The sequence below is a fragment of the Scylla paramamosain genome, unplaced genomic scaffold (genome assembly GCF_035594125.1).
Source record: "Scylla paramamosain isolate STU-SP2022 unplaced genomic scaffold, ASM3559412v1 Contig3, whole genome shotgun sequence".
NCBI lineage: Eukaryota > Metazoa > Arthropoda > Malacostraca > Decapoda > Portunidae > Scylla > Scylla paramamosain.
The window spans coordinates 1,540,001-1,550,000 of record NW_026973668.1 but is presented as its reverse complement, the minus strand read 5'-3'; the positions used below and the strand labels follow the sequence as shown (position 1 = coordinate 1,550,000).

Sequence of the window (10,000 nt, the reverse complement as noted above, 5' to 3'; positions counted from 1 at the left end):
CTGATAATATTGATAAAATAATGAACAGAACTGAACTACACATAAAATAAACAGATAAACAGATAGACAGAAGAGACAGGCGGGTCGTTAGGTTAGCCGAGAAACATTACGCAGAACTACACACACAGAAAACGACGAAAAATAGGACGAACTAAGAAAAAAAAATAAAATAGAGAGAAAAAGAAAATGAAAGAGAAAACAAACAAACAAACAAACAAACAAACAAAAATAAATGAAAACCAAGCTCCCACACCCTCTGGCCCCCCCCCCCACACACACACACACACACACACACACACACCAAGGAAGAAGCAGGCAGCCTCAGAAGCCGACGCCAGCAGAATAGTAGGAGCGACCTGACCGACCACCCTGCCAATGTGGTCCGAACGGGTCTCTGTGGGTCGCCGCGCCTCCCGCTGGTATGTCTGCACCAGGATAAACATGTTGTCCACCCCGACGGCCAGTACCAAGAATGGGATCACCTGTGGGGGTGTTAGGTTAGGTTAGGTTAGGTTAGGTTAGGTTAGGTTAGGTTAGGTTTGGTTAGGTTTAGTTAGGTTTGGTAGAGAGAGAGAGAGAGAGAGAGAGAGAGAGAGAGAGAGAGAGAGAGAGAGAGAGAGAGAGAGAGAGAGAGAGAGAGATCTATTCATTTTTATCATCTTCCTCCTTCTCTTCCTCCTCTCTTCTTCCTCTTTCTCCTCCTCCTCCTCCTCCTCTTCTCTCTATATCATCAAATATCCTCTCCTCTTCTTTACACCTCCTCCTCCTCCTCCTCCTCCTCCTCTTCCTCCTCCATTCAATCTTATAATCTTCCTTCTTCTCCTCCTCTTCTTCCTCCATTCAATCTTATAATCTTCCTTCTCCTCCTCCTCCAGTTACCTCCTCCTCCTCCACCACCACCACCACACCCACCTCAATGATAATAAGGGTAGCTGGCACCCCCGCATAGCCGTACACCCCCACTGATGATGACACTGATACCAGCACTATTAACACCCCAGCCAGGCCCAGCGTCACTTTGGAGTCAACGAGCAAACGACGGCAGTTTGAGAAGTCGCCGAGAGCTGGAAAGGTCAGGTGAGGTCATTGATGGTTAGATAGAGGGAAGGAGAGAGGGAAAGAGTGAATAAACAAACAAATGAATAAACAAACAATATCTCTTTCACATAAATAAACAAAACTTGGTCACACACACACACACACACACACACTCTCTCTCTCTCTCTCTCTCTCAATCCTTACCGAGAGAGATATACGCAAACATGACGCAATATGATATCAAAATAGTGATGATGTCCCCCTTGCTCTCTCTCTCCAGCTCGTCCTGTATGCCTCGTTCGGCAGTGAAGGCAATGTCCATCATGGGGTGGGTGTAATTCTTCATAAACGACAGGAATCTGCAAGTGTGGGGTCAGGTCAGGTCAAGTTAGGTTAGGTTTTGTTAGATTTAATTTTTTTTCGCATTTTCTTCTTCTTATTACTACTACTACAACTACTACTACTACAACAACTACTACTACTACTACTACAACAACACTCACTCCTTCTCCCACGCCATGGCCATCTTGATCTTGTCCTTGTCGTAGTTGTTATTGACGATGAACGAAATTACGAGAGCTGTAGCATTTTTGTACTTGGGGTCCTCACCGAGCTCCTGGTGGCCCTCTAGGAACCCCCCCAGGGCTGTGTAGGGGAAGACAGGACCCCCATAGGACCCCAGGCAAGGCAGGGACAGCTCCTCGTCTTCTGGTGATAAGGGGTTCCTGCGGGAGGTTAGGTTAGGTTAGGTTAAGTTGGGTTAGGTTAGGTTAGGTTAAGTTAGGTTAGGTTAGATAAATAGATAGATAAACTAGTTAGGTTAGGTTAGGTTAGATAAATAGATAGATAGATAAACTAGTTAGGTTAGCTTTGATAGATAGACAGGTTAGACAGACACACACACACACACAGATGAATTATATAAACACACACTCTCTCTCTCTCTCTCTCTCTCTCTCTCTCTCACTACAAAACGAACCCAATCATTAGCAACTTAACTAACAATTTCATCTAACACCACCACCACCACCACCACCACCCCTATACCCTCCCCTTACCCCCCCAACACTCACCTGAAGCAGCTGTCCAAATGGTTTATGTAATTAACCGTCAAATTATACTGATCGATGTGGTTCAAGTCCAAATTAGCCGCGTCGTTTTGGAAGTAGTTTAAAACGCTCTGAATGGTACAATTATTGTTTTCCGGTGATAGAGGGGTGAAGCAAATGTCCCGGAGGTTCACTTTCTCCCCCCCGGGCATGCTGGCGGAGATCTGTGGGCAGGGAGGGGTGAAAGAGGGGTTTTAACGGGTTTCAAAGGTTATTGGGCTTGTTTATTTATTTTTTTGTGGGTTTTTAATGGTGTTTTGTTTATTTTGGGGTTATTTTGGTGTTTTTTTTTTGCTTATTGTGGTTTTTTTTTTGTTTTGTGTTGCAGTGTGTTTGTTTGTTTTGTTTTCAAGGGTTATTTTTGTATTTTTTGTCATTATTTCACTTAGCTATCGTACACTAGTCTATAAATTACTGTACGCCACCACAAAACACCAAACATATTATAATTATTATCGTCATTTCACATAACTATCATACACTAGACTATAAATTATTGTACATCACCAAAAAAAAAAAAAACATTATTATCATTTCACATAACTAACGTACACTAGCCCATAAATTATCGTACATCACAAAACACCAAACTTATCATTATTTTCCTACTTACCTATCATACACTAGCCCATAAATTATCGTACAACACAAAACACTAAACTTAATATTATTTTCCTATCATACACTAGCACACAAATTATCGTACATCACAAAACACTAAACTTAATATTATTTCCCTATCATACACTAGCCCGTAAATTATCGTACACTGGCAGAAGGGGGGCAAGATGTCTGCTGCCGCCTACTCACCTCCTCAGATATATAATTCTGCAGCTTCAGCACCTCCTTCAGGAAACTCTTGTTGAATACAGGACCCCACAGCTCCTCCCCATTGGGCGTCACGTGAGGAACCTGAGGCAGAACAAGGGAGCCGTGAGGAAATAGGGAGAGAATGGGGGAGAGGGAGAGAACAGGATGGAGGGAATAGGAGTGAGAACAAGGAGAGAACAGGGTGGAGAGAACAGGGAGGAAGAGAACAGGAAGAAGAGAACAGGGAGGAAGAGAACAGGAGGAAGAGAACAGGAAGGGAGAGAACAGGGAGGAAGAGAACAGAGGAAGAGAACAGGGAGAGAGAACAAGGGAGGAGAGAACAGGAGAAAGAAAACAAGGAGGAAAAGAACAAGGAGGAAGAGAGAGCAGGAGGGAGAGAAGAGGAGAGGAAACAGGGAGGAGAGACAAGGAATGAAGGAAGGAAAGAGAGAAAAATAAAACACACGCACATACACACACACACACACATAACCTCCCCTCTCCCTCACCACAGCCACGCCCCAGACACACGCCCACACCTGCACACACCTTATCCACACCCACTGGCCGAATTATAAGCATTTCGGTGCGGTAGAAAGGCTGAAAAGTCGAATCAAAGAACTCTTTCTCGAGTCTTGATCTTGATCTTGGAGAAGCCCACAGCTGCACGGGGTCTGTTGTAACCTGAAGGTGCAGGATACCGCAGGACAGCCCCACGGTCACCACCACCCCCACCACCACCACCACCCACGGGTATCGCGCGCAGGCTGCCGGATTACATAGATTACATAGATTACATAGGAAATTACATAGATTACATAAATATAGGTAATTGTGGTTATATTGTTAATTTTATTGGATTCAGATTATATAGAATTGCATAATTATATGATTACATAGATTATATAGGGGATTATTGTGGATTATATACGGCTTAGCTGATTATATAATAGCATAGATTATATAGAATTGAATGAATTATATACAGAATTACATAGATTATGTTAAAGTGAACATGAATTACATATATGAAGAGCTGTGGGTTATATAATTATGCAAATTACATACAATTATAAATATATCACAGAATTACATAAAATTATATATGTGAATAGAGCTGTGGATTACATACGCTATTTAAAATTACATATATTACCTGGAATTATAGATTATATAGATTACAGAGAATTAAATGGATTATATAGTTAAATTACATACAATAACATATATTAGAATTATATAGATTACTTTGAATTTATGAAAGATTATATGATTCTCTCTCTCTCTCTCTTTGTTATTGTTTTCCTTCCTTCCTCTCTCTCTCTCTCTCTCTCTCTCTCTCTCTCTCTCTCTCTCTCTCTCTCTCTCTCTCTCTCTTTGTTGTTATTGTTTATCTCCCTCTCTTTCTTTTTCCTTCCTTCCTCTCTCTCTCTCTCTCTCTCTCTCTCTCTCTCTCTCTCTCTCTCTCTCTCTCTCTCTCTCTCTCTCTCTCTCTCTCTCTCTCTCACCAGTGCCCCAGGCGGTGAAGAAGGTCTCCAGAGAGCTGTCCATCCAGGCACCAGCACGTTCAAGGCATCCAGGTTCCTCCCCCCATGCCTTGTTGTGAGGGCCGCTGCTGACTGGAATAGTAGTAGTAGTAGTAGTAGTAGTAGTAGTCATATTATCCCTGAAGCCTTGAAAACCTCATTAACTTCATGTAGTGTACAATAATGTTATCAAATGTACGATTGATTGTCACTAGAATCATGAAAACTCTTTTGAAAATTTTTGTGACTTCCACTGCAGCCTGTTAAACTATCCCTGGAACCTTGAAAACCCCAATAACTTCCACTGCAGCCTGTTAAACTATCCCTGGAACCTTGAAAACCCCAATAACTTCCACTGCAGCCTGTTAAACTATCCCTGGAGCCTTGAAAACCCCAATAACTTCCACTGCAGCCTGTTAAACTATTAGAACCTTGAAAAACCCCCAATAACTTCCACTGCAGCCTGTTAAACTATCCATGGAGCCTTGAAAACCCCAATAACTTCCACTACAACCTGTTTAACAGCTCAAAACAGACCCAAAACACCCCAAAACACATCCAAAACACCCCAAACACACTTACTTCCGATAGACCTAGTCCTCAGAGTCATGCAGAGGTACACAGTCAGAAAAGTCGAGGCAAGAAGGAGGAAAACGACCCCCATCACAACAGCAAGTCCGTCCACTCCGAACAGGGTGAAGGGGGAGGGTGGAGGGGGCAGCGGGGCGGGGCGGGGGCAGGCGGCAGGGCAGTCCAGGCAGCTACATGCGTGGGAGTTGTTCTAGAAAAGTTGTTGTTGTTGTGACTGTTGTTGTGGTTACTGTGGTGAGCTTAAACTTAGGTAAATATCTGCAAATGGTAAAAACACCCTAAATTATCCTAAAAACACCCTTAAACACACAAGAACACCCTAAATTATCCTAAAAACACCCTTAAACACAAAAACACCTTAAATTATTCCAAAAACACACAAACACACCCTAAATTATCCCAAAAACACCCTAAATTATCCCAAAAACACCCTAAAACACACACAAACACCCTAAATTATCCTAAATATACCCTTAAAAACACAAAAACACCCTAAATTATCCTAAAAACACCCTTAAACACACAAGAACAACCTAAATCATCCTAAAAACACCATTAAACACACAAAAACACCCTAAATTATCCTAAAAACACCCTAAAACATACACAAACACCTTAAATTATCCTAAAGACACCCTTAAACATACAAACACACCCTAAATTATCCTAAAAACACCATTAAACACACAAAAACACCCTAAATTATCCTAAAAACACCCTAAAACATACACAAACACCTTAAATTATCCTAAAGACACCCTTAAACATACAAACACACCCTAAATTATCCTAAAAACACCCTTAAACACACAAAAACACCCTAAATTATCCTAAAAACACCCTTAAACACACAAACACAACCTAAATTATCCTAAAAACACTCAAACACAAAAACACCCTAAATTATCCTAAAAACACCCTTAAACACACAAAAACACCCTAAATTATCCTAAAAACACCCTTAAACACACAAAAACACCCTAAATTATCCTAAAAAACACCCTTAAACACACAAACTCACCCTAAATTATCCTAAAAACACCCTTAAACACACAAACACATCCTAAATTATCCTAAAAACACCTTTAAACACACAAACACATCCTAAATTATCCTAAAAACACCCTTAAACACACAAGAACACCCTAAATTATCCTAAAAACACCCTTAAACACACAAACACACCCTAAATTATCATAAAAACACCCTTAAAAACACAACCACACCCTAAATTATCCTAAAAACACCCTTAAATACACAAACACACCCTAAATTATCCTAAAAACACCCTTAAAAACACAACCACACCCTAAATTATCCTAAAAACGCCCTTAAACACACAAACACACCCTAAATTATCCTAAAAACACCCTTAAACACACAAAAACACCTTAAATTATCCCAAAAACACACAAACACACCATAAATTATCCCAAAAACACCCTAAATTATCCTAAAAACATCCTTAAACACACAAGAACACCCTAAATTATCCTAAAAACACCCTTAAACACACAAAAACACCCTAAATTATCCTAAAAACATCCTTAAACATACAAAAACTGACATGTGGAGTCCCCCAGGGGACCAAGATGGGTCCTCTATGCTTCCTCCTCCTCATCAACGACGCCCTCACCGACACCCCCCATCGCTGGAAGTATGTGGACGACTGCACCGTGGGCGTCCCAGTTTCCAACAAGAACCCGGACTACTCGCCACTGCAAGCAATTCTGGAGCGACTGCAGACGTGGACAGAGGAGAGCAGGATGACCATCAACCACAGCAAAACTGTGGTGATGCATTTCTGTACCTCCTCTGTACCAGTGCCCCCTCCCCGGCTCACAGTGGGCCCTCACCCCCTCCAGGTGGTCCAATGTGCCAAGCTTCTCGGAGTCACGGTGGACGACCAGCTGACCTGGAAGCAGCATGTCGCCAGCACCGTGAGATCAGCTACCTACAGGCTGTACATGCTGCGCAGACTCAGGTCGCTGGGGACGCCGACAGATGAGTTAAGGGGGGTGTACCTCACCTTCATCCTCCCCAAACTCATGTACGCCTCCCCAGCGTGGTCCTCCTCCCTCACACACACTCAACAGCTACAGCTAGAGAGTGTGCAGAAAAGGGCGTGCAGGGTCATCCTTGGCCCTGCATACACCACCTATGAAGAAGCCCTGACCACCCTGAGTCTGTCCAGAATATCCACCAGGCACCGAGAGGCTCTGGAGAAGTTTGGGAAGGGACTACTGCATCATCCGCGTCTCAGAGACATGCTGCCGCCCGACGCGCCTCGCCCTGTCCGTGCCACCAGACACCACAACAAAATAACGCCCCTGAAGGCGCCGCGCACGGACCGGTACAGACTCAGTGCGATTCCCACCATGGTGCGAGCCATCAATCAATAGTATTTCCCTCCTAGATTAGTCTTACCGTTAGGATTAATGTTAAGTATTTCCCCATCCCCTATGTACATTTTCAGTTTGTCAACTGCCTAAATAATAAACCGTTTATTATTATTATTATTATTATAAAAACACCCTAAATTATCCTAAAAACACCCTTAAACACACAAAACATCCTAAATTATCCTAAAAACACCCTTAAACACACAAAAACACCCTAAATTATCCCAAAAACAAACACACACACCCTAAAACACACACAAACACCCTAAATTATCCTAAAAACACCCTTAAACACACAAACACACCCTAAATTATCCTAAAAACACCCTTAAACACACAAAAACACCTTAAATTATCCTAAAAACACCCTTAAAAAAACACAAACACCCTAAGATACCCTAAAACACACAAGAACACCCTAAATTATCCTTAAAACTCCCTAAAAAAAACACAAGGAACACTGCAAAACAAAAAAACACCCAAAAATCTTTTAAATACACCCTAAAATACGAAAAAAAACACTAGAAAACGAAAAAAAAATTAAGAAAACGCAAAAAAAGGCCAGAACACCTTAACACACACACGCACACACACACACACTCACCGAGGCAGGCAGGTCACAGCTAACGACCGGCAAATCAAGCGGATGGAAGGGAGAACCAGGCCCTTCACTGAACAGGTAGTTAACGGTGAACGGTGCCAGTGGATTTGACCCCATGAACTCAAACAACCGTGGGCCGGAGCAGTAGAGGGTGCCCCACGACCCACACATAACTGACATGGCCTTGGAATTTGACGAGGGCATCAAGACGTCTTTGCAGGATTCGTATATCGCGTCAACGAACCGCGTCGTCAGGTGGGTGTCCAGAACGGTGATTATTGTCTTATCTGTAACAGGAGAGGTCGTAGGTCAAGGCACGGGTGAGAAATAGCTCAGAAATTCCACCGTAGGCTTTCAAATCTTTGTCTATTTTCGGAGTAAGAGGCAGATGTGGTTGTAATGGACCTCTGGGTGATGGAATGCTGGGTTTTAAATGGAAATGGGTGAGGATGGATGCTTGAGGAGATATGGGCGGTGAAAGATGTGGTTTTGGGTGATGCATGGCTCCTACTTGAGAAAATGCGGGAGAAATAGGAGGAAAACTAGCTATAGACACAAAAAAAACTAGAAATTTGAGGCGAAAAAAAAAAAAAATATTACCACCACAACAACTACCTCTACCACAACAACTACTACACCAACATCTACCACAACTACCACCACAGACTCACTGGTATCCGGCGCCTCCTGTGTCTCGTTGATAGACATGAAGTCGGTCTGGTTCGGACTACAGGTCATGTAACAAAAAGTGAGTCGGAAGTTTCGAACACAAGTCGGACACCTGTCAAGGAATGCCGTGCCGAGCTGAAGCTGCGATGCCATAGCTGTGATCTGACCCCCATCACAGCAGGTCAGAAGGTTGCCGCTGCTGTCCGACTCTGTAAATAATGGGGTTTGGGGTCAGTCTGTCGGAAAATGGCGAAATTAAACGGGTTATTTCATTTATTAACTGGAAATTATCTGGCGAAATTAAAAAAGGGTTATTTCAATTATTATCTGGCGAAATTAAATAGGGGTTATTTTAGGGTTAGCTAACTTATTGTACCCTATGCTTAATCTTCACCTTAAATTCAGTCTTAACCGCACCTAACCTAACCTAATTTTAATCTTAATTATAAACAAAACTATCCTAACATTGCATAAGCTTCTTCATCTATCTATTTAACCACACCTAACCTAATGTAGTGTAGTGTATTTTAATCTTCAGCTTTGTCCTAAACTTAACCTCATCTAACCTAACCTAACCAAGCCTAACCTAACCTGACTGAACCAAACCTGACCTCATGAAACATTACCTAACCTAACCTGACCTGACCTGACCAATCATAACCTAACCTAACCTAACCTAACCAAACCTGACCTCATGAAACATTACCTAACCTAACCTGACCTGACCTGACCAATCATAACCTAACCTAACCTAACCTAACCTACCTTAACCTAACCTAACCTATCTTAACTTAACCTAACCTAACCTAACCTGACCAAACCAAACCAAACCTAACCTAACCTAACTTAACCTAACCTAACCTGACCAAACCAAACCTAACCTAACCTAACTTAACCTAACCTAACCTAACCTATCTTAACTTAACCTAACCAAACCAAACCAAACCTAACCTAACCAAACCTAACCTAACCTAACCAAACCTAACCTGACCTAACCTGACCTGACCTGACCTGACCAAACCCAACATAACCTTACCTGAACACACCTAACCTAACCTAACTTGACCTGACCTGCCCAAACCAAACCAAACCAAACCAAACCTAACCTGACGTGACCTGACCTGACCTAACACTCACCCAAATCATTAACCAGCTCCGGGCATGTGTCACTGAGTAGTTTGGCACTGCTGGGGTCAAGGGCCTGGGCAGTGCCGTTAAAAGGGCAATTTCCTTGTTGACCCGACGCAGGGTTGG

General features: G+C 42.5%; 1 protein-coding gene across 2 annotated transcripts in view; it reads right to left on the bottom strand.

Annotated features, from left to right (window-relative positions):
• The window catches only part of LOC135096266 (NPC intracellular cholesterol transporter 1-like), a 32,742-nt gene that overhangs the window by 14,932 nt on the left and 7,810 nt on the right, over positions 1-10,000 (bottom strand). For both annotated transcript variants that reach the window (XM_063997636.1, XM_063997635.1), the window contains exons 2-13: positions 9,884-10,000; positions 8,749-8,955; positions 8,081-8,364; positions 5,066-5,264; positions 4,466-4,576; positions 3,507-3,724; positions 2,958-3,059; positions 2,112-2,311; positions 1,542-1,763; positions 1,243-1,397; positions 913-1,064; positions 302-482 (exon numbers count right to left, since the gene is read on the bottom strand). The exon at positions 9,884-10,000 is cut by the window's right edge and continues 52 nt beyond it. In XM_063997636.1, coding sequence (XP_063853706.1) covers positions 302-482; positions 913-1,064; positions 1,243-1,397; positions 1,542-1,763; positions 2,112-2,311; positions 2,958-3,059; positions 3,507-3,724; positions 4,466-4,576; positions 5,066-5,264; positions 8,081-8,364; positions 8,749-8,955; positions 9,884-10,000 — 2,148 coding nt within the window. The remainder of the gene's footprint in view (positions 1-301; positions 483-912; positions 1,065-1,242; positions 1,398-1,541; positions 1,764-2,111; positions 2,312-2,957; positions 3,060-3,506; positions 3,725-4,465; positions 4,577-5,065; positions 5,265-8,080; positions 8,365-8,748; positions 8,956-9,883) is intronic.